Below are 25850 nucleotides of genomic sequence, written 5' to 3'. Positions count from 1 at the left end.
AATAAGAAGAAGAATAAGAAGAATAAGAAAGTCGACAAAAACAATATGTCTCCCCTTTGAAAGGGGAGACATAATAAGATAAAAGACCTAATATGTTATAGCAGTGTTGACTATTCGCCCCTTGGGCCCTACCAACAGTGCCAAGTCGTGTTGAGGTTCATAGCCTTATGATAACAATGCTGTAGGAATGGGGACCGTGTTCCATGAACTCAGCACAATGTAAATATGTGGAGCATCAATTCATAAAGCAGATTTAGAGCAATGCCTATCAGTACAACAGATGCTTGGCTGAACAAAAAGCAAGTCTAGAGGTAGTACACACTATACAATGATTGACTAAATCTGTAAACAAAACACCAACAAATCCATTCTGTAATATTGTAATTACTTCAATCAATGGCAAGACAGGTACATTTGTAGACCAGTTTTTTGTTTAATTGCACCTTTTGTGTAGAACATTATTTTTTCACAGAAAAGCAGCTTTTAGATATAATCAGAGAGAGAAAATGGCAATTAATGAACATGATGTAAATGGGTATCAGCAACTTAGAACATTGGTCTAAAAAACACTAAACAAGCAGGGCGAGATTCAGCTTATGATTGCAGTATTGGTGTATTAATGTTGACAATCTCCCAGTGAGGTGGTATACATAAATGACCATCGTTTGGTAAAAATATAAATGCGACCCAAATTATGTTTCCTAGAGAGGGTGACAAAGGAATGTATTTAATAAACAGGTAAAATCATACCAGACAGGTGGAAAAACAAGAAAGGGAATAGGTTTCAAGCATGGAATCAAAATAAGCTATCCCAACACTAAAGCATTGACATACTAGTACCTGGCAGGAATGTTATACATTTCATCCTAATTTCTACAATTGCATTTGTCTAAACGACACCCAAAATACATGAACACAAATGATTGTCTACTTAACTACAAAAACTAGAGCCCAGCTGAAAGATATCATGATATTCGTTGACAAAAAACAAGGTGAATCCCCATACGGATCCATAGCCAGCAATGCTGGACAGGGTAAAAGAGGGAATGAGAACACTCCAGGAATTTGGCACAACTCTCTCTTTTTCTCTAGCCTCGTATATTCCATGACATTTCACTTCAAGATCTTTAACTTTATAGGATAATTAAGATGAAATGTGGGGATTGATCTAAAATGCCATGCAGAATTATGTATTGAATAACTATCTTTAATAATAATATTGATGTCAATTTGACTTGAAATTAAACTTTTCTGATGTCACTTTTGATGAAATGTCATGGACATGATCCAAACTTTTACTTTGTCATCTCTTATTGTATATAATGTACCTGTTGTGAATAGGTGCATCATTTACAAAAGCTAATTAAAAAATAACTATAGTATTCATTACATGATTAGAATGATTAAATAATCTAATTACAACACAACTTAACACTTGCTTGGTAAAGAATACTAGAGTGAAATATTTCACATATTGATAGACAGTCAAAATCTAAACTCAGCAGAACCAAACGCCAAAACAAAATGACAGCAAATGCTGAATCTTTCTTGCATTGCTACAAAAGTACTTAACCAATAATAATGATAAATGCTACATCAAAAAGTGGGAATAACTCTTCAACTTTTTAATGTTCAGAGATCACACATCTTCTATTTGTTGTAAAAAAGAAAACTTCACCTCACATGAAGTTTTCTCAGAAATTGTTCAGTAAAATTCTCAAGAAAAAAGCACTTGCATAGATTTCAAATGGAAATTTCATCTTAATCTAATGTTAAGTGCATATAATATAATTTTGTGAAATATTAAAACACAGACAAAAAAAATTTCAAGTGAAAGCTTCTTTTTCACAAGAAATTGAAGTGAGGCATAACAGACGATGTAGGATTTTCAAAACTTCTGCTTGCAATGTATTGTAGTTTCAAATAAAAAAATACATGCTATCTGAAATACTCACAACACTTTCAATAAGATTTTTAATATGCTTCAAGCCCCAGCATATGATAGGTATGGTGCAGAAGAAAAAATCTTTTCTGTGACGCCATTTGTTGGAATTAATTCCCTCAATAGACATTTCTGCCAGTGTTCAATGTAATAATGAGCACCTTTGATAAACCACAGAAAATACAACATATCCAACATCTCTTCTTAAAGCATTCTATGCATGATAAAAGTTTTTGAAACATTATGACCATTACAATTCATTCCATAAATTATCTAAAAATATCTCCATTAGCAACTGAACATACATGACATGTACAAGAAAATACAAATTAAGGCCACTAATACAAATCTCTACAGAATCTCATCTATAATTGCAGAATCTGTATGAACAAGCATATGAAAGCATGATAAACATTCAGATTTTTCAAACTGAAGGTTAAAGTGTAACAACCCTGGATGTAACTTCCTTAAACACTCAGGGTGATGTTGCCCTGGATCAAATTCACTGTCCTCCAGCTATGGAATGCTGGAACAAAAGACGATGCTACATTTTATGCGAGAGCTTCTCTGACACTCAACAAAACCTACAGATTTGTAGATCTAGATATATTCCTCACACTTTTCTTGCTATGACTTTTTCTTTTTGAACGTTAACAGTTTGAGGAACTGATTTCGTTTTTTCTTGTTTTCCAGTCTTTCTGGGTCAAGCTTTCCATTGTTCTCTACACTTACTGACTTCACATACATCTTCTTTATGTTCAGCTCTGACTGGGACTTTGGCATTAAAACGGGACTGGAGTTTTGAGAGATCAGCTGTGAACTTGTGGGTAGACTATAATTACCCACACTATCTCTTTCCTTACTGGCCGACTGCGGTTGACTACTCCCACCGCTTCCATTGGATATAGAGCGCTCGGTGTGCTTGGTCCCTTTTGAGTCCGAGTCTGAATCCTCAGTCCGCCCCGTCTCTACAGGTTTATCTGTCTCTGAGGAGGAGGGAGATTCCGAGGAACTAAAACAAAATTAAGTTGGCTGGTTGAAAAGTCTGGAACACTTGTTTCACATCAAATAAATTTTTGAGTAATTCAACTAAAAGAAGCCATATGGATTTTAAAATGAGTCAAAAAACAATATAAACTTTTGTTCACAAGGAGTACCTCTCGTCCAGATTAAACAGCGGTCTGTCAGAGTCAGAAATAACACTGGTGGTCTCTGACAAGGGGGATACAGGGGACACAGAAGCATCACCCACCCTGCCCCCTACATGCCCTGGGCGGCTCAGAGAACTGTTGCTGCCTGCAAAGCCCATACGGACCAGCGAGGAACTGCTACCCACTAAAGCTTTGGGGCGTTGTCGCACCTGCATTTGGTATCCTGAAAGTAAAGAATCATGCTTACATAATAATGATGTTTAAGACTAATTTGAAATCCTTAAGTTTATTATTTTTTTCAACTGTTGATTGAAGAAAGCTATTTGATTTAGTGAGTCTAATAAGTCAATATGATATTAATGTGTCAAAGTTAAACCTTCAAATATACATACAACGTAAAAAAAAAAAAGAAACTTCAATATCCTTACCAATTCACCTCCTCCCTTCCTTTTACAAAATATAGTTTTTATGCATACACACTTATTGATTGGTCATTTTTCAATGACTTGTGAAGGATGCTTTCTGTGATCTTAAAGGGTAGTTTATAACTCTTATAAAATAAATCCCTCCATGCTAGATATAACAAAAGGCGGGAAAGTCAAACAGGGCAGTCAACAAAATGGGAGTCATTCTGAACTTGATACACACATTACATGTTTATGCATGGATTTTCTCTGTTTGAGAACATTGGTCAGTATCCCTGTTTTGTTACAGTCCCAATCAGAGTACTGACACAAACTTCTCAGTTGTTAAACATCCAATTATTTTAAATGTTTGAATTCTTGGGAACGCATGGACACCTACTGCACACATGGCATGTACCTAAATACTCCTTACATAGTTATAATTCCCCACAGACCCTCTTTCCAATTGCCAGCTTGTATGCTGATGTGGTTTTTTAGAACATGATATTTTATTACAGTTTGCCATCTGAGAAGTGAGTGGGGAAAAAACATACTCACCTTTTAACATATCAAAACATTCAATTAATTTTAGAAAAAATGGCAGATATCATAATAGCCTTCATTTTTGACAATTTGTCTCAGGTAATAAAGAAGTTACTTTAAAAACTCTACATATTCCTGCTGTCATATTTACATCTCAATTAGGGTTAGAAAAGTGGAAACTAGATATCTCTGATAAAATTGTTATTTAAAGTGCAGAAATATTCAATGTGTTTTATCATAGCCTTATTAGTATTTATATGCATGGATATTTCTGAGGAATAAGAAATTGTTAAAGAAATATATATAATTATTGCTAAGGAATTTAGAACAAAGTGTTTTGATGAAAAGTCAAAAAAATTCAGCTACCTGAATGCCTAAAGCAGTAATGAATTCTGTTTTATTCTCCATTATCTTTGAAATTGTCATTATTTTCTGGAAATTGGGGGAAGGGGGGGGGGGGGGTACATGTGTACATTTGTAAAAGTTTCTTAATTTATGGATGTCCATCACCAAAAATTTAACTGCATATTAATAAAATGCAAATTAGGCCACAATAAAATTATTGTTTGTATGGAATTGCCTCCCGCCTCATTGAAATACTCCTCGCTAATAATATCTTATTATAAACAAAAATGTTAATACAAAAACGTTTTTTATGTGGAGTTTTGATTTTTTTTTTTACCAATTTTTAAATAATTAAAGTTTGAAAAAAAATTCCCTACCTCCCTCCTGGGTCTAGAAACCTCCAAGCAGCAATTCCAAACAAACACTTTTTTACGGATGCCTAACTTGGAATTATTGATTTAAACTTTTGATGGGGGCAAAGGGGGGGGGGGGCTGTTATCATTTGAGTGCCAATTTATTAAAATTAAGAATCCCTATAGTACCGAGACTATTGATATTTTAATTAGAAATCATGTCACTATATTGTGTACTCACAATTTCTGACAATCAATGAAGATGTTTTATTTATTGTATTTACCTGACACAACACAAATAGAGTTACCATCTTGGTGCAGCCAAAAATACACTTCAAAGTAGGTGCATTTTATCATTAAAAACTATGATAAAAAAATAAAATAAAAACCAACATTGAATTGCCTTGTTAAGATTTTTCATTGGCTTATTTAAAGATTTTGAAAAATCATTGATAAAATGCAAATATAAAAATCATCTGCCATTTAATAAAAAAGCAATTTAACAACATTTAAAAGATAGCAAAATAATTAAAAGCTGAAAAGGAAATCAAATTTGATCCATGTAATGCCCCACATCCAAGTTCTACAGCCTATGACTTGTACATTTGATGTCAGTGGTAGTAGAAAGCCAAGGAAACAGTGCAAGCTGAACAGAAGCAGGAAAGAGCCAGGAGAATAGAGAATACATAGCACATTGATGAGGTGGGAGTGGCAAGGCGTACAAACAACTGCATGCTGGTACCGCAGTGTAAAGTCACGGTGAGAAAATGCCTACCTGTGTACAGGGGTGGACGTGAAAAACCATTTGCCATCGAAGACGTATAATACATGGCTGCCAGGGAAGAAAAATACACCCATGTTTGTCAAACTGTACTAGTTTCTAAAACGTTTACATCCACATGGTGCTAGATTTGTAATGTATTCTTATCTCTCAGATTGAATTACACGAAAAAAGGAATGCATTGTTTTATTTTCAAAAAATGCTCTGGATGATTTTCTTTTTCCTTTTGATTAATAAAAAGCATGACAAGCACACAGTTATATCAAATTAGCACACAAATATAATCATGAATATGTTGGCAATCTGTAGGATTTAGAGGTGGGGCATTTAATCACACCAAGATCAGTTAAGGTTGTCACAGCAGTCTATAACATGTATCCATGTGTTATTCTGAATTCTCTTTAAATCGCTGAGAAAAAAAAACAAAAACAGGAACTGAAATATGGGGAATTTACGTTTTTGCTGCATGTTCGAATGGAAGTTCAGGCACAAAATTGATTTTGATCTTAAAAAAAATATGAAACATAACAAAGCTAAAAGTAAAATTGGGTATCATTCAAATGTACCCTGGGTTTGCAAAAATTCTTTCAAAACTTTATCCACATAGAAAATAAAAACACCTCAACCTGAATGTCAAGCAGTGTTTAAGAAGGAGAATTTAAGTGAGGGTAGTACAGTGTTAACTGAGGGAGTGACACAGCACCCGGACAGTGGGACAAACAAAACAAAATCACCTGCAGACTTGGGCCGATGTAAGCCTAAAATATAAAGGGAATTCTTCAAATTTATCTGTCACGTTCTTCTATAACCTATCTATGATCTGTGTGTTCTAGAACTGAAAATACAGCACATTTTGGACGATACAGTTGGTATTAATATCTCTGTGACTGAAGACAAGTGTGAAGCTAGGAGAGAGAGAAAAGGAAGAAAGTGACCCCTAAGAAAATAGGTCTTGATTTCTTGCATGATAGATGCCAGAATGTGATACTTTGGGGGACAGGGTGAAAATAATTTTTGTTTACTTTGAGCAATGAACATGTTTTTGGATGACTAGTTGTTTGTGGGAGGGAAGATTGAAGAGATAAAGATTTGCAGCTTATTATCATCAAAATCTACAAAATTTATATGTGGTTAGTAAGGAGAAAAAAACTCAACGGAAAAGTACATGTGTAAAAAAAAATATGGGAAAAATGCTAAGGAATAGGAAGATAATAGTTTTTACTGTTGAATGCAATTGGTTCACCTGGAAACGTGACACCAATGATGTGACATGTATTCATGACAAGCTGCATTACATCGCGTGACAAACTCACATAGCTAAGAGTGTCAGTGTATTCTGCGGCACGGTCATTCTAATCCATCCACCTCCTTACCATGCCAGTTTGTGAGCAGTAAGATTAGACAGTAATTCTATACATGATCAGCCACTTCATATAAATAGGGTGCTTACCAAACTGTGGATCTTCATCTAGTTCAGCCTCATCCACGTTTAAGCTGCCCAGTGCAGAATTAAAGCCTACAGTACTGCTACCTAAAACAGATTACCACATACCACATATACCAGTAAGTACAGCATTTGTTGAAACAAAAAAATATCACACACATGTACTGTGATGTACAGCATTTATCTACATCAAATGTATCTCCAAATCTAGACTCCATAATAAATGCAGTTTTATTTCTAGAAAAATTACTGAATAATGTATGTATGTCAGGTAAACATATCATTTACATGTACCTATAACAATTAAACTTTGGGTTTTTTTACCTTGTCAGGTAAACATATCTTTTACTGTACCTATGTCAGGTAAACTTTTCCTTTACTCCTGTTTGGTAAACAATTCCATTACCTATGGCAGGTGAACAGTTCATTTTCCTATGTCATGTAAACATTTTCTTTCCCTATGACAGGTAAATTTTTTGCTTACCTGAGTCCATATACAGAGTCTGCAGCAGGTGCTCTTTGCCGGGGTTGTTGCTGATGGAGAAGCCACACAGTTGCTCTATGTGGTGCCACCTCTGGGATTTCTCTGTCAAACACTTCCTGACCTCATCCAGGGCTTGCCTATAAAGCATATTAAAGAATTTAATGGTGACCATATCAAATTCATAGAAGTTATGATAGTTCAAATTTTGCCCACTCTTGAAAAAGTTAAAAGTTTCAAACCAACTTAATATTACACAAATAAATGTACCTCAAAATACTCTGCAAAAAGTCAAACAAGAGCTAATAAATCAACAAACTTGTACTTGTAATGATTATTTCTACATGTCCTAGCAGCTTATTCAGTCAATTGTCCTCTTTCTGTTTAATTGCCAATAAGTATCATATGTGAATGTCCTGACAGGGTATATTAATGGACTACCATTAGACTGCATTGATTGGTGTGTGACATCTGGTTTTAAACAGGACCCTTAGCTTAACTTGTTCTAGTGCTGTACAATGATGTGATATCCTGTTCATGGTCACAGCCTCCTACTAACCTGGCACATTCTATCTTATTATCGAACTCGTCTATGGTGTTACTTGGAGCCATCCTCAGCGGCCCAAATAAAGTTCCTCTCTTCTTCTGAATTCTTCTACACTGTAACATACATGAATGGAAAGTTAATAAATAACTCTATAAACTTCAAGTCCAATGTAAAGCACAAAAGTGTTTTTAAAATCAATTGACATTTCAACTAACAGAAATAGACCATTGTTGACAGTGCTTACAATTTGAATAAGAAAATCTATATATGTATATGTACCAGGTAATTGCTGAGTAGTGCATTTGCTTTAATGAATTATCATATTTTAGTCCTGCATAGTTTTATGGCAATTCAACATCCTTTTAAAACTACCATATATTACGTAACTTTCTCGCCAGTTCTTGAAAAAAGGCTTGATGGCTATACATCTTATTCGCCATGTTTTTTTTTTTAGTCTCTGAGAAAGACCTTATGCAGTTTACTGCAGATGAGAATAAATTGAAAATAATACTTTTTGAAATTAGTAGAAAATATAAGATCTTACCTCCTCCCTGGCCTGATCTAGCTGTCTCTCTGCCTCTCGTTTCTTGATGTGGAAGTACATTTGTTCTGTTTCATACGTCAGCTGCAGCCATGGCTGGAGATCAGGTGGTACACTGTGAGCTTTCTTCTCCAGTTCTTTCTCTGCCCTCCTCAGGGCTGCTCTCACCTTTTTATTTTAATTAAAAATAATTAAATTTAAATCTAGGCATCAATCAACAATTTGATTCTGGTTGCAATATTTTATTCTACTTGACTGGTTAAAAAAATAACATTTGAAAAAGAAAATAAAGCTATCTTCTGTCAACAATGGCTTTTACAAGTACTAAGAACATAGGTTCAATCATCTTCAGTCATTTTACTTTTCCCTTTTAATTGCGTGCATCAGCAGATATACAGTCTGGTAGTGTATCAATTTTTTGTTATAAGACACCCCCCCCCCCAACCTTGTCAAATCCACCCTCCATCACTGTAGATTCCTTATTTTTTGCGAGTACTTAATTCCATGATTCAGGCGTTTTGCATCAAATCGCAAGATAAAATCGCGACCATCAATTTTTTTTTATCATAGTTTCATTAAGTTTAAATCTGTCAGAAAAATAAAAGCAAGATTTCAAAATCCACTAGATGTGCCTCTTGCAATTTTACAATGGTATTAATTCCTCACATTTAGTTAGGAATTTACCGTACCTGTTCAAATTCCCTCTCTGTATTAAAACCTCCACCCCACCTCATTAGATCCACCTCCCATTACCTGTTCTAGTTCCCTCTATGTATTAAGACCCCCAACCCACCTCATTAGATCCACCCCCATCACCTGTTCTAGTTCCCTCTCTGTATTAAGACCTCAACCCCCATCTCATTAGATCCACCTCCCATTACCTGTTCCAGTTCCCTCTCTGTATTAAGACCCCCACCCCCACCTCATTAGATCTACCTCCCATTACCTGTTCTAATTCCCTCTCTGTATTAAGACCTCCACCCCCACCTCATTAGATCCACCTCCTATTCCCTGTTCTAGTTCCCTCTCTGTATTAAGACCCCCACCCCCATCTCATTAGATCCACCTCCCATTACCTGTTCTAATTCCCTCTCTGTATTAAGACCTCCACCCCCACCTCATTAGATCCACCTCCCATTATCTGTTCTAATTCCCTCTCTAGATTAAAACCTCCACCCCCACCTCATTAGATCCACCTCCCATTACCTGTTCTAATTCCCTCTCTGTATTAAGACCTCCACCCCCACCTCATTAGATCCACCTCTCATTACCTGTTCTAATAAGACCTCCACCCTCACCTCATTAGATCCACCTCCCATTACCTGTTCTAATTCCCTCTCTGGATTAAGACCTCCACCTAGATTCACTTCCCATTAAGACCTCCACCCCCACCTCATTAGATCCAGCTCCCATTACCTGTTCTAATTCCCTCTCTGTATTAAGACCTCCACCCCCACCTCATTAGATCCACCTCCCATTACCTGTTCTAATTCCCTCTCTGTATTAAGACCTCCACCACCACCTCATTAGATCCACCTCCCATTACCTGTTCTAATTCCCTCTCTGGATTAAGACCTCCACCTAGATCCACCTCCCATTACCTGTTCTAATTCCCTCTCTGGATTAAGACCTCCACCCCCACCTCATTAGATCCACCTCCCATTACCTGTTCTATATCCCTCTCTGTATTAAGTCCTCCACCACCACCTCATTAGATCCACCTCCCATTACCTGTTCTAATTCCCTCTCTGTATTAAGACCCCCCCCCCCCTCCACCTCATTAGATCCACCTCCCATTACCTGTTCTAATTCCCTCTCTGTATTAAGACCTCCCCCCCCCCACCTCATTAGATCCACCTCTTATTACCTGTTCTAATTCCCTCTCTGTATTAAGACCTCCACCCCCACCTCATTAGATCCACCTCCCATTACCTGTTCTAATAAGACCTCCACCCCCACCTCATTAGATCCACCTCCCATTACCTGTTCTAATTCCCTCTCTGGATTAAGACCTCCACCTAGATTCACTTCCCATTAAGACCCCCCCCCCCCACCTCATTAGATCCACCTCCCATTACCTGTTCTAATTCCCTCTCTGTATTAAGACCTCCCCCTCCCCACCTCATTAGATCCACCTCTTATTACCTGTTCTAATTCCCTCTCTGCCAGAGACACCACAGAGTTCTCTTCTTGTTTTCCTGCCTCTCTTTCTTTTCTAAGTTTCTCTGCCTCTCTCTTGATATAAAAAAAAAACAAAAAGATGAAACGATTTCCTTGTTTTATGTACAAACTATACCATAACCTTACATTAGATAAAAATTCTAAATGGCTTATGTAAAATATGTGATAAATTTTAACCTTACAGCAAATAACGGCTTTTAAATTCACAAAGTGCCCACAAGCAATGTAAGATTAACAAGACAAAACTATGATAACTTTTGCCAAAAAAAGGAAAAAGGGGGTTGAATGTAAACTGCAAACCATAATAATTTAAGAGACTTTTTTTATAGAAATGTGTAAGGGAACATTTACTTTTCTATTTGTTTGCTAACACGACCATGGTAAGGGGCTTACTGTGTAATCATTTAAATTTGTGAGGGCCAATTTTTATGAATTGCCAGGTTTTTTTTCAAGACTTTTGGGAATGTAATTTCATGGATTTATTCTTATAATAATTATGTATTTCATTGAAGATGTAAATTTGTTGGTACGGGGGACCATGAAATCCCCCCAAAACTTAGCCACCACGAATATCAATTATTACACAGTAATCATTAACACACATAGCCCGAGGGTAGAAACCAGTCAAGTCTACCTTTGCCAGATCAATTTCATCCTGGTATCTCATCTCTAGGGTCTCTTTCTCTTGATAAGCTGATTTCTGTTTCTCCTCCGCCTGTAACAGCCTAAGAGTCAGAAAGGTAAAACAATACATCAGCTTGTGGTCATAAAAAATCATCATAACAAAATTAAGCTTCTTTTTTACTTTTAATAATAAATGATCAATTTTTCATGAAAAATTATACTTTGGAAGTGATCCCATTAAAGAAACTGTTAATCCATGTGATTAAAATACATATGTACTACAAAATGTCTATGTGTCTACTTAGATAAATGAGATAACAGTTCTAAGGACTATGAAGAATTGTATACCGGTAAATTGTCTTGCATACTATAGCTTTCATGTTAAAATATTCTTTTGCCTGTCATTTAATTGACTTCATTTTGACTGTATGCCAACATAATGATGTCAATAAACTGAATTGAATTAAATAATACCTTCAGTTTCACCTGGTACTTTAAAAACATCTCAATCTTACACTTCTTATCCAGCATATGCTACAAGGTTATAACAAGTGATGACAAAAGTGTGAGAAATCGGGATTGATCTCTCCTTACACAGTGTCACCTGTACAACAGATTACATTGATTCACAAGACTACATGTACCTCTTATACAACACCATGCTATCTGTGTGAACCTTATTTTTTATAACCAATCTCACAACAATGCAGCTTCAGCTCACCCACAAAATCTAACTATAGATACTTGTTTTCTGTTATTTTATTGAATGCCATTTATGTCTTTTTGATATTGCAATGTGATGACGTGACCTCATACGAGACGTTACAAAATTAAGTATGAATCCGATGTAGGAAAATGAAAATAAATTATAGTGAAGAGAATCTCCCATGATTTCTAATCTGTTATGATTTTTGTCCAACTAGTCCAAAAAAAAAACAAACTTGGAAAATAATTAATCAGACCCTTGTCCTAGATCTAGGTCACATTAGGGATAACCTACTTATCCTGAAGAGCCATCAGTGAGTCCTCAGCCTTCTGTAGGTTCTCCATCTCTTCCATCACTTTCTTCATCTGGTTTTTGGAGGTCTTGTGGAAGGAGTAGGCAATGCCACAGCCCAAGAGAGCTACACAAAGGGAGGTCACTAGGATCAGGTCCTTCACATAGTTAGGCTTATCTAAACAAAGAAAAACCATAACCTAGCATAGTCATTTGTAAATGAAATCAAAGACCACCAGTATAAATTTATTGCTTATGATATACATCTCATGGCATTCATCATTATGAAATCAAATTTGTTTTGTAAATGTACTTATATTAGCATAAAATTTCAAACTGATTTGTGCCAACCTGGGTCTAAACTTTAATATATGTATATTTTAATAACTGGTAATTCAATAGAAGCATCTTGAAATGTGCTAAAATAAGATAGCTGCTTAATGAATTACATCTCTGTTAATAGTATTGAGGTACATGTACATAACGGGCCATTAATTGTGATAGCATAAATTGAAGGAAAATGTTGCATTAATTATGAGGGTGGGTTTTTTTTTGTTTTATAAATGCATAATGAAGATATTTTCAAAATTTAAAGCTCTTCAATAAATTATGTAACAGTTAATATGAAATTTAAAACAAGTATTGATGACAATGTCTCTTCATTCATTCATTCATTCAAAAACCCAAATGCGAACTACTTTTTAAAGGAAGGAAGCATGCAGTAATGCTACTACATGTACCGTACTAAGAAGTCTAATATAAGGACTTCCCATATTCAAAGCCCATTCCTTATCTCTGCTTGATTTGTTTATTTTGACAAATTAAAATTAACAAAAATGATTCACACCATACAAAATAAACATTGTAATAAAAGTGTTTGTATTAAAAAAAAACCTCAACAAATGTTGTCAAAGACCATCATGAAGAGTTAGTTCCCTTACCTTTCGGAGGCCCAAACAGGATGAGATCCATAGCTTTGACAGAGATCTTCTGTCGATGGATGGCATTCTTAATCTTTAAGACATTCCTAGTGAAGTTGTTATTCTGAATGGCAATGCTGAAACAAGTTTTTAACATCTCTTTACTTCAATGTTGTAGTAAAATCACAACTGTTGTATAAAGACAATCATGCAATATGTACCGGTACATGTACCCGGTATTTACAAATTTAGTTGCACAGAAACTTTCTTCATAAGTATTAAATGGTTACAAAGATCTATAATATCCTTTTCCCAGAAAAATCCTTTATCCAGAAACTTAAATCAACAACTGAAGTTATAGATAGGTTTAATTCATGGAAACATACTCATATAATTTGTGTAAATAATCTGGATGAAGATGGAAATATGGAAAATCAGTGGATAGACAACAACTGAAAATAATTGTCATGCACATGGGCAACCAACAGATAGTTTACCATGGTGGTCAACTGATGTAAAAGGGGCCACAAACCAACCTACCGACTCGTTTGTTGGCTCCACGTAATTATTACTCTACCAAAATAAAACTGAATTATTTATAGATTCCAACGGCGAAACATGACAGATCAGCATGAACTTGCTAACTCTAATATACATTTCCTACCATACTTTATTGAAAAGAGTTCTCATTCTCTCTTCAACATAGAGCAAACATCTGAACAAGCTAAAGGATATTAAATAAGTTTTCTATATAATGAAAGAACTTGTAGACTAAAGCTGTAACGTTGCTATAAATTTGTCGGTTACCTTGGTAGCATGGTGCCGTCGATTTTGGCCGACTTGAAGGTGGCTATGTATTGGCTGAGCTCCACATGTCTGTCTAACCAATCAGTGACCTCCTCCACTGTCCAGTTGTACACTGTCGAAACAAAGCCATCTTTATAAGTATACAGTCGGTAACATCTTTAAAAATGTGTGCGGTACATATAGTTATTTGACATGCATATATCCTATACCAAATTTACATTGTAAAATTGTCAACATCGATATGTATGTATTTAGGTGCTGTAGATTACTACATAAAAGTGAGGTATATCCTTTTAAAATCTCGAGAAGCACATCTCGCAAATTAAAAACATAGGTAATCATAGATTACTAAGCTCACCGAGACGGAGCATCACCCTTATGAGACATCACCTTCATAAGACCACCTTTATCATTTTATATGAAAATCATACTTTATGATCTTGGATATTCATGGATTCTGTTTTGACAAAATATCGTATATCATCTGATAAATTTTTTTATGATAATCATATGTTCATATGTTAATCAATACAATGATATAAAATTAAATATTGCATCATGTCATATTTCTAATATAATATATATCATATAATAAATAAAATACCGTAATAAACAATAATGAGATTTGATATTGTAACGTATGATATGACATTGTATTGTGTTATACCTTATTGTATTTGATCACATAATACAATATCATAAAATATAATACAATATAATATCATATTACAATATCATATTACATAATACATCATAACACTGAAACATGATATTATATTGTATAATATAGAATGATATTGTATTGAATGACACTGAAACATATTTGATACATTATATGATATTATATCATATAATACAATATAATTTGATTCCAACATTGTATCTTATCAAATGATACAATATTATGTGATATGGTAAAATATTATAAAATACATTATTATATTATACATATTGCATCATATGACACAATTAAATATATTACAATATCATATAATACAATTTCATGTGATATGATAATATATCATATAAAGCAATATCATATCATACAATATCGTATGATGCAATATTATATAATATTACAATATCATATAATACAATTTCATGTGATATAATTCTATATTACTGAAACCAATATCATATTATACAATATTGTATGATACAATATTATAGAATATACAATATTGTATCATAGGATACAATATAATATTTTGCAATATCTTATGTAATTGTATCATGTGATGAAATAATAAATTAAAAATACAATATAATATTATACAATATTGTATCATAATATACAATACTATACATAACAATATCATGATACATAATCATATCATATCAAAAAATTGATACAATATCATATCGTATCGTATAACTTTTTATAATATAACATATGATATCATATTGTATCATATCAAACAATATTGTTTCATATCATACAATACTTTATCATAGGAATCATGTTATATCATTTATCAACAAACACATCTATCTATCGAGCTGGTTTGAGTGAGGTAGGAGATTTCTTTAGCATCCTTGATAATGGAGATCAGGCTCTGCTTCTGAAGCAACCTCTGCATTTAATTTATAACAAAGTTAAATCAACTATGCAAGCTATCATCTATAAAACATGTGACCTGTTCCAAAAAACTAAACCTCATCCAGCATCCGAAACCTATGGCTCAGATTCAGCATTCAAGCCCATCAGGTGCATTTGTATCATAAGACGCATCATCCATGCAATTTTGGTGAAGTTTGGACCAGTAATAACTAAGATATCATCATCAGAGGGCACTAGCAATTAAAACCTTAACTTCCTCCAGCATCCGCAACCTATGGCTCAGATTCAGCATCCATGCCTGTCAGGTGCATCTGTATCATAAGACACACCATCCATTCAAGTTTGGTGAAGTTAGGACCAGTAATAACTAAGATTTATTTTTTAGCATCTTTGATAATGGAGATCAAGCTCTGCATCTGAAGCTACCTCTGCGATTCATTCATATTACAGTTAAATCAACTATGCAAGTTTGAAATAGTACTATCATCTATTAAACATGTGACCTGTTCCTAAAAACTTAACTTTATCCAGCATCCGAAACCAGACTGTCAAGTGCATCAGTATCATAAGACACACCATCCATGGAAGTCTGGTGAAGTAAGGACAAGTAATAACTAAGATATCATCATCAGAGGGCACCTGTTTCAAAAACTTTATCTAACCAGCTCTTAAAACCTTAACCTCCTCCAGCATCCGAAACCTATTGCTCAGATTCAGCATTCAAGCTTGTCAGGTGCATCAGTATCATAAGACGCACCATCCATACAGGTTTGGTGAAGTTAGGACCAGTAGTAACTAAGATATAATCATCAGAGGGCACCTGCAACAAAAACTTAACCAGCTCTAAAAACCTTAACCTCTTCCAGCATCCGAAACCTATTGCTCAGATTCAGCATTCAAGCTTCTCAGGTGCATCAGTATCATAAGACGCACCATCCATACAAGTTTGGTGAAGTTAGGACCAGTAGTAACTAAGATTAATCATCAGAGGGCACCTGCAACAAAAACTTTAACCAGCTCTAAAAACCTTAACCTCTTCCAGCATCCGAAACCTATTGCTCAGATTCAGCATTCAAGCTTGTCAGGTGCATCAGTATCATAAGACGCATCATCCATACAAGTTTGGTGAAGTTAGGACCAGTAGTAACTTAGATATTGCTATCAATGGGTACCCGCAACAAAAACTTTAACCTGCTCCAAAAACCTTAACCTCCTCCAGCATCCGAAACCTATAGCTCAGATTCAACACTCAAGCCTGTCTGGTGCATCAGTATCATAAGGCACACCATCCATGCAAGTTTGGTGAAGTACAGACCAGCAGTAACTAAGATACTGCTATCAAAGGGCACCTGCAACAAAAACTTTAACCTGGTCCAACAACCTTAACCTCCTCCAGCATCTGAAATTTAGGACCCAGATTCAGCATCCAAGTCTTTCAAGTCCATAGGTAGGTCCAGATGCATCATCCATGCAAGTTTGGTGAAGATAGGACAAGTAATAGCTTAGATACAGGACCTGCAACAAAAACTTTAACCAGGTCCGGACGCCGACGCCGAGGGTATAGCATAAGCTCTCCTTGACTTCGTCTCGGTGAGCTAAAAATCTTTCTTTTTATTTTTCGGACATATGTTAACTACATAAACTACTATGATTAAAATTGGGGCATTCGCGATTTCATGTTCTCGCAGTTTAGTGGAAAACTGGTGAATTGCGGAATTTAGTCAATATGTAAAATAAGGAATCTACAGAACGCCGTTAGATCTGCATTGGTACACAGGTAATGAAAGAGACATGTACATACCAGTATGTATATTATTTACAAGATTAGAAAGCTCTTCATGCAAATCATTTACAGGTAACAGCATCAGAGATACGTACACTTATACTCATTGTACACATATGAACTGTACGAATTGATCCCTATCAAAGGCATCAACTGCATCAATGCCTTGAATAGCTTTCTACATGAATTGCTTCTTTCCTCTCAACACAATATCTATATTCATAGAATGAATGAGAACAATAATCTCTATCTCATAAATGCTTGTAAAGGAATACATTTAACGGAACACAAAGTATTTCCTGGAATTTATTTTGTACAGACATCAACGATAGGGAAGGGGTCAACAATTGTAATCATGTTTTTATATTCAAGCTTTGTACTTCGCAGTTTATTTTGTTTACAAGTTACATCAAATATATGATGGATCTGTAAGGATTCTCTAAAGTAAAGTATATTTGATGCTTGAATAAATGATATGACTTGTAACACTATAATATGGAGATGGATTTAAATTATCAGCTTTTGTTTGCAAAACAGAAAATGATGATTCATTGCTCCTACTTCACAAATCAATGGTTTAGACACATGAGTTATTAATGAAGTTTGTAGTTGATTATGTTTGTGGCTTTGTTTAACATTAATTCATCTCCCAAACATGAAGAAATATGACAATAATCTTGAGAATTTGGACTCCTTTTCTGTCAGAGTGGAATGAATACTTCTTTATTATATAATGTTATTCAGTTTGTCAAGAACACAACACTAACAGCATTGAATCGCCTGTGGGAGGACGGAGCTCAGTGATTGTTTAATATTAGACTGACATCACACAAAAACTCTCTATGTTGGTAAAAGATGATTGACTCCACCACAGTTCAAATCAATACAAGCACTTTGTTTTCTAGGCCCTGTGACACAGACCTTGTAAATCTACCATTGTAAAAAAAACTCAAATGAATTTATAGCTCACATCATATATTGTCTAACTATGATACGGGCTTACTACAAGTTAGCTCCCTTAAAATTCTTAAACTCGCCCTTGCCTATGAAGACGGAATAAATAAGGGATGACACATACAGGTAAATAACGACTTTCAATAGGTCTCCATGTAGTCTCTCTATTAAACTCCTGATTACATATTCCTCTATTTTTACCTATGTCTTACAACATCATGCATTGTTATAGGTCTCCATGTAGTCTCTCTATTAAACTCCTGATTACATATTCCTCTATTTTCACCTATGTCTTACAACATCATGCATTGTTATAGGTCTCCATGTAGTCTCTCTATTAAACTCCTGATTACATATTCCTCTATTTTTACCTATGTCTTACAACATCATGCATTGTTATAGGTCTCCATGTAGTCTCTCTATTAAACTCCTGATTACATATTCCTCTATTTTTACCTATGTCTTACAACATCATGCATTGTTATTTTAAAAAGAACAGTGCATCTTGTGGATTCTATGCAAGTTTCTCTACGTGATCTACTATCCCAACTGCTTCACCTCATTAATATTGATTAGTGTGGACATATCCTTGTAGCATGACACCTCTGATATATTGAGTGAGCAGTTTTATCTAAAGGTGGATCAGTGGATATGTTAATGCTATGACTATCAAACAACATTAAAGAAATCTCTGAAATCTATATCCTGACCTACCAGGTCTAATTATTCGATGATCAAAGTTATCTACCCTTTTAATTTTCGCACTTTCATGCAGATTTTCTAGACCTAATACTTTTCATATACATTTTGATTTTCAAGTTAAATATTATGAAGATGCATATATTGTATATGGGGTAATTTTGCTACATTGCAAAATTTGCTCTCTTTTTTGGCAGTCAAAAATATTATAAAAATGGTATATGTATTCAAATAATAGGTGGTTCTCCAACATTTGGTCACGCTGTGTGTGTGTGTGGGGGGGGGGGGGTGGTTGTGTGCATGGCCCCTCCATCTTACCTTGTGACTTTTTCCATGCGCGCCACAAATCCTCCACACTTATCAATTTGTCATTGCCATGGAAAATGGACAGCCTTTCATTTGAGCCGTCTTTGTATTGAAGTTCATCTCTCATAAACTGTAAGCAAATACAAAAATTCAAGTCACACAATATGAGGAACATTTATAAATACATCTAAAAAGTACATATACACTTGGTTAATCCGAATAGAATGCCTTAGTGAACATCAAATCCCTTGGTAATATTTCAAGGTAAGCTATATTCCCCCTTTCAAGAAAAATAGAAATACATAACTTTCCTACTTTTATGCTACAATATTAAGTTTGCAAGACAGATATGTTAACTTTGGTAAACATAAAACTCTATTTAACAGGCTACAACCAAAAAAAAACCATTATATTGGTAACATTGTTTAATATTGTAAATGTTTAAACATAATGAAGAGAGTTGACTTTGTTATAACCATATATTTCTGTACCAATTATTTACATGCATTTATAAAACATCAAAATCAATAAATTTTTTTAAGTAATCAGATTTGTTGTTTGCGTAACAACACAGACAGAGGCTATATTCTACTGCATTGGCTGTCAAATATTGCTAAACGCCGGTTTGTCACTTGAATATTGACAATTTCAGATAAAAAAAAAATCCAACTGTCAATAAAAAAAATTCCACTCATTGGTCCAAAATGTTAACAAATGTTATGTAAGAGGAAATCGGGATGACAAATGAAGCAGTTATCTGCCCTGATTGTGAGATGAACAGCCTTAATAAATGAAACAAGCAATTTTTGACAATATGAGCAGGTAATTCCTGCAGTGTGATAGACATGGCATGTTACAGGGTCTCACTGTAATGATGTCCTGGCATGCAGCTAAGCATTATACAAGTTCACTGTATGAAAGTCTCGACCATAAGTCACCTGGTAAAGAGCTCTGCGTCAGTCCCGTGACACCTGGCCTTAGTTTATGTATGTACCTGGTCAGTACAGGTGTGTCAGGCCATACCTGGACATTGTAAACAACATGGTCTATTGCCTTCCCCTCAGCTGTTGCTCCATGTGTGAATAATTCAGTACACAAATATAAATCAACTCCATACTGCAAACTGAGTCCAAATTATTTAATTTTCATTGTGTTCAGGACTGAGATAGTGGAATGTACCAGGTTTATTATTTAATGTCACACCAATAAATAAAAACTTTCATTGTTTACAAATCTACATGTAATGATGTTTATCCATATTTTATTGACATGAGTCAACAAACCCTCAGTAAATGCATTAAGAGTTCTGGCAGCTTGTGCATGCCAGCTACATGCATCAGCTACACACATGCATGTAGTGACTACTTAGAAGAAAATCTTATAATGGAGCCAACAAGAAAACCCTGAAGGAGGGGTCATCTAACCAGATGACCTTGACTGATCAAATCTCCTGTACCTCTACAATGAGTCTACATGATCTACTTCTGTAACTTCCTGAGCCAAGACAAAGCATGGCCAATGCTAAATCACCCCAAATGCATTAATCCCAAACATTTTGGCTTTGATTTAGAAAGTCTTTGGCTAGCCGTGCCTCTTACTAGTTAGATGCTAAAAGGAACCAATGAAGTAATGAGGGTTTACCTATTTAATGCACAGACCCTGGTTACCTGGGGCTCCAGTATGCTACCTTATTACAAGATGTCAGATTACCTGATAAACAAGATTTTACTAACAGAACCCAGGTGAATTTTACTCTAATACCCTCTTAATGTATAAGATAAATCTCCTCTATCTGAAATACATTCTACTGTAGCTTACTGCCTTATACATGTACCATTATATCTAAGATGGTATCCAATACTTGATTCATTATTTGACCATCAACCATCTGCAACTTTAGACTCAATCATACTAAAGTCAACCATATGCTATCTCAAGAGGATTAAACAGAGCAAATACATTCTAACCTGTCAAATGGTCCTGAAGAGGATTTGCTAAGAAAAACGATAAACAACTTTCATATACATAACTTATGTCTGAATTTTCCCATGTTACTGGTAATTAAGTTTTTAAACAAACAGCATTGAATTTTTTGTTTGGTGTCAGCTAGCTTGCAAGTGTTTTACATAAGGGTTAAATTGACAGATCGTGTTTGATTGGACACTTACCTCATCGCTCTCTGATTGGTCAACATTGCCATTTTGGTCGTCATCTATGAGATGGTGTATCTCATACACAGCTTCAAGACTAATGTTATCTCGCTTGCAAACAATGTCTTTCTCGTCACAAACTACAAAAAATAAATAAATTGCATGTTTGAAAATGAATTTTCAAATTCAAACCAATTTTAAGGATAAAATATTAAAATTGTGTGTCAAAACCCTCTTATAAGGCAGATTCTATAGATGAACACATATATATAGAGTTCATTTTTATATGGAGCTTTGATATACATGTATTCCCATGGAGAATCTCTAACTTGTTCATCATGTCACAATCTATCGGTAAAGGCTTCTTCGTATATACATCTATATGATATCATAAAATTTCATATCATTTTATCACCTAAATACACAAAAAACCTCCTGACAATACAGACATAAAAAACATCTGTACCAAACATAATTATGTCCCAGTACAATAGAAAGCTCAGATCAGGATATCAGACAACCTGGACATTCATAGAATCTGCTGCATGGTTGAGTTTGTACACACAATGCCGGGATGTAAACAGTCTTGTCAATGACCACAATGAATAACTCTGGGGTTACAGATACACAATGATTAGTGGTGGGTGGAATCTTTCTTCTTGACCAATCTGTTGTTAGAGGTTATAAGGTGATTGTGTTGGGTGGCACATTTACTCTTTTACTCAGAATCTTCTGGGTTAGAGATACAATGTTTTCTTGTTGGGGTGGCCCTATCATTCATCTAGTCAACTTACTGAGTATCTCTTGAGTGATGAGCTACTGTTTGGGGGGGGGGGGGGGGCTATCATCTAGTCCAAGACCAGTTTGTCTGTCTTTGGGCTGGAGCTTTACATTTCAGGGACTCGTGCACGAAAAATCACAGAAATGCAGATAAACTTTACTGGTATCTACCTCATAAAAGGCTCAAATTATGAAGAATATTGCAGATGCATAAAAATTGAGACTTGGTTGGTTTGCATGGAAAATTTCAAATTATGCTCTTACAATAATGTGCAAAAAAAAACCTATTAGCAGATGGGAAAACCATGTTAAAATATAAACCAACAAAGATCTGAGTGACAGGATGTACATGTATGTTGTTAAGTTATTTTTACTTCAATTTGTTTACATCTATGTAATACACTACTTCAACTTGTAGCTACTAGCACATATGTAACATTGCAGTGGTATCAAACATATGTTAGTCATTAGTACTTGACAAGGACTTCTAAATTTTGATTCAGCGCCAATTTCATTTTGGTATTGATTTCTATCAATGGATTTTTCTTCTTTCCTAAAGAAATATATATCAATGTATTTTCCTCTTTCATAAAGTAGAGAGCCATACTTTTCCATTAAAATTCCTTATTGCCTTGTGAGCGTAATATTGGCTGTTTCATACAAAGCCACAGGTACCGCTATCTACATTGTACCCTCTGTCACCCCAATATCTGTGTATGGCTTGATCTACTTGTACACCAACTTCTAAGTCATATACACCAGATTGAAACACTCTACTCAGCAATAAACTTGCCTCATAAATATTAAAATCAAACAAGGCACACATTTTCAATGGCTCCCTGCCATGGAGTTCTTTCATGTTCCATAACCAAGACTACATAACTATGTATGTTGTTTTGAAAATGAAGCCACTACACCTCAACAAGGAACAATCATTGTATTGGCACATCAATAAAGAAATCAATTACATTTTAATTATCTTTCCCTCTTTTCTGTACTTTTCCCTGCCTTATTTTTAACTTTGGCTTAGAAGTCTACCGGGTATTTCATTTTTTTCTAAATAACTTAATCCCGCCAACTTGCAATTGTTGTTGTTGTTAACTTGATTAGAGAAAAAATTTTGCTTCTTAATTAATAGACATCGCATTTTGCATGCAGTAAGAAGTCCCCATCTTTTGCTTTCTAACAGACAAATATAGAATTTCACACACAGTAACAAGTTTCCATCTTAATAAATTAATGCTTAACAAATACACCAATCTTTGTGAGAAATTCCTTCCTTATTCAGATAAGTAAAAGTACCCTCTCCTCAGAGCATTAAATGGTAGATATAACATGTGTAGTACCCAGTTACATCTAGTTAGTATCAGGACATGTACTTATTGCCTGAGGCAATGGTCGTATATCCTGGTACCTTATTTAATTCCAGTGATCATGTACAGTACTGGTGTGTATATCTCAAACAGCTGATTGGAAACAATGGATGTCTGGTAATTAATTTCAGAACAATGCAAATTCATGACCACCTCATCTTATCGGCAGTCAATGCTCCAATGACTTGAAATTTAAATATCAAGAAATGCAAATTTAGTCAGATAAAACGAGACAGAGCTACAAACAAATCAATACAAAAGTGGCTGATTTAGATTCATAAATTGGGTGGGCCATTGCATGGACTATCAAACACTCTGCACATGCATGCAAACAACGTTGACATATAGGGGCTGTTTTTATCAAGTGTAAAAATAACATTGTGTACACATTCGCTGTACTAAATAACTTTATATGCATCCTTATGTACATGTACACTGATCCATCAGATGGGTTAATTGGAAATGTAAACATGTAATTAACGAGTAATAAATCTGTCCAGGATGTCTGCTGGTGTGCGGCCATCACAAAGATCAAAGATGTATTGATGATCTCTAATCAAATATTGATACACAGTGAAACATAATAGTCAATGTGCAGGTTTACCTGAGCATGTCTAAGGTTGAGGGCTTCATGACAAAATCCTAACAAAATCATAAAAACAACCCTCTTAACTTGTTTTTCCCTGACTATACACACAGTTGCTTTATAAACAACATTGGCTGGAAAAAAGAGATTGTAAAATTGCATGGGTTTAATCTATTAAACTGAAAATGAATCCTGCTGAATACTCAGATTAAATTACAAAGAATATTTTTTAACAACTAGACATTTGTAAACATTCTTAGAAAAGTAAACATTTGCATGTTGGAATGTGTTTGTATGACACTTGTATCCTGAGCGGTAATATGTGTAATGTCTGCTGTGCAGTTTTGGGTTCACAAGGCTTGCTATGCTCATGACGTGATTACAAAAAAGCATTGCGGGTGAACAAAGAGAAGACTATAGAGAGAGGTCAAGCAGTGAGACAGACCAAAGGCAAATGTGGTGTGATTTATGAAGCAAATGTAACAAAAATCTCATTTCCTCATAATCTATTTCTTGATTTAGCCCTTTCATCACATCACCTTTCATGGCCTTTTTGTAACATCCCTTTCATGTAATAATGATCTGTGGGACTAAGATTATAATACATAAATAGCATTATTCCTGTCTCTGGTATCATCAGGCATATTTCTGAAAGAATTCCCCAATGCTTAAGCTGTGGGACACTTTCACTATAAAATGGTTCATCATCACATAAGAATGCATATATCATTGCACTGGATTATTTGTAATATACTGGATCAATGTTACTCGTGAACAGAAAATGTTTGTAAAAAAAACACATAATTTCCTTCACATAGCAAGAACTGGAGGTATTTATTGAATTCATTTTACTATAGTATAAAATGTGAAATAACCTTACTGAAAAGTTCATAAACAGACTGATAAAAAAGCAAGGAAATGAACAATAATTTGTAAAAGCAGTCCCCATTAAAACAATCTTGACAATGAAAATCCATCTTCACTATCAGAATATGATTTCATCAATTAAAAAGAATAAGAATAATTATGATAACCCAATAATTAATATAACCCAAGCTAAGATAAGCTTAGTTAGTAGTCCCTGAACTCTCAATATCTTTTTTAAAAATCAATAATTTAAAAATTAAAATCCCATACCCCTATATATTCACCCTGTCTCTTACCAATAACAAACTTTCCATCGGCATTGAACATCTCAAAGTTCCTGAGAGGTTCACTTCTGTTTGTTGAATTGGCAGCAAATCCGAGAGCAGTGAAAGCAATGAAAGCCGACACTGTTACACAGAAGGCACTTGTCATTTTTGAAAGACGTTGATGATGATAGTCCTTTTCCATGAGAACAATAAGATTTAAAACCGAATTTCATCATTAATCCAAATATACAAACAATGCCACATACTGTTCGTTACAACATTACTGCGACAATTTTATAATCCCGGAGTCTTCGCAATCTCGAATCGTCACCAACAGGAAAACCTTCCCCAGTTATCGGACCTGCTCTACTCGGAACATATCGTATTTTTTCATAAAGTGAAAGTACTGCTCAAAAATTTCATTCATTTTACTAAAATAAATGTTTAAAAATATTTGAGTATTG

The 25850-nt window shown here is 34.8% G+C and overlaps 1 protein-coding gene across 1 annotated transcript; it reads right to left on the bottom strand.

The window, feature by feature from the left end:
* Positions 1 to 78: 78 nt before the first annotated feature.
* LOC128191738 (stromal interaction molecule 1-like) lies at positions 79 to 25725 on the bottom strand. The gene is given in 17 exon segments (XM_052863976.1): positions 79 to 2954; positions 3100 to 3316; positions 5514 to 5570; positions 6254 to 6277; positions 6970 to 7050; positions 7448 to 7584; positions 8004 to 8104; positions 8536 to 8700; positions 10678 to 10767; positions 11348 to 11438; positions 12338 to 12512; positions 13276 to 13391; positions 14062 to 14173; positions 19377 to 19494; positions 21533 to 21654; positions 25417 to 25606; positions 25608 to 25725. Coding segments are annotated over 17 exon segments (2196 nt in total). The 5' UTR covers positions 25623 to 25725; the 3' UTR covers positions 79 to 2569.
* Between the last annotated feature and the right edge of the window lie 125 nt (positions 25726 to 25850).

This window comes from Crassostrea angulata, chromosome 7 (genome assembly GCF_025612915.1).
Source record: "Crassostrea angulata isolate pt1a10 chromosome 7, ASM2561291v2, whole genome shotgun sequence".
Lineage (NCBI taxonomy): Eukaryota > Metazoa > Mollusca > Bivalvia > Ostreida > Ostreidae > Magallana > Magallana angulata.
Note: the sequence above shows the minus strand (reverse complement) of the source record. Positions and strands in the feature narration are given on the sequence as shown.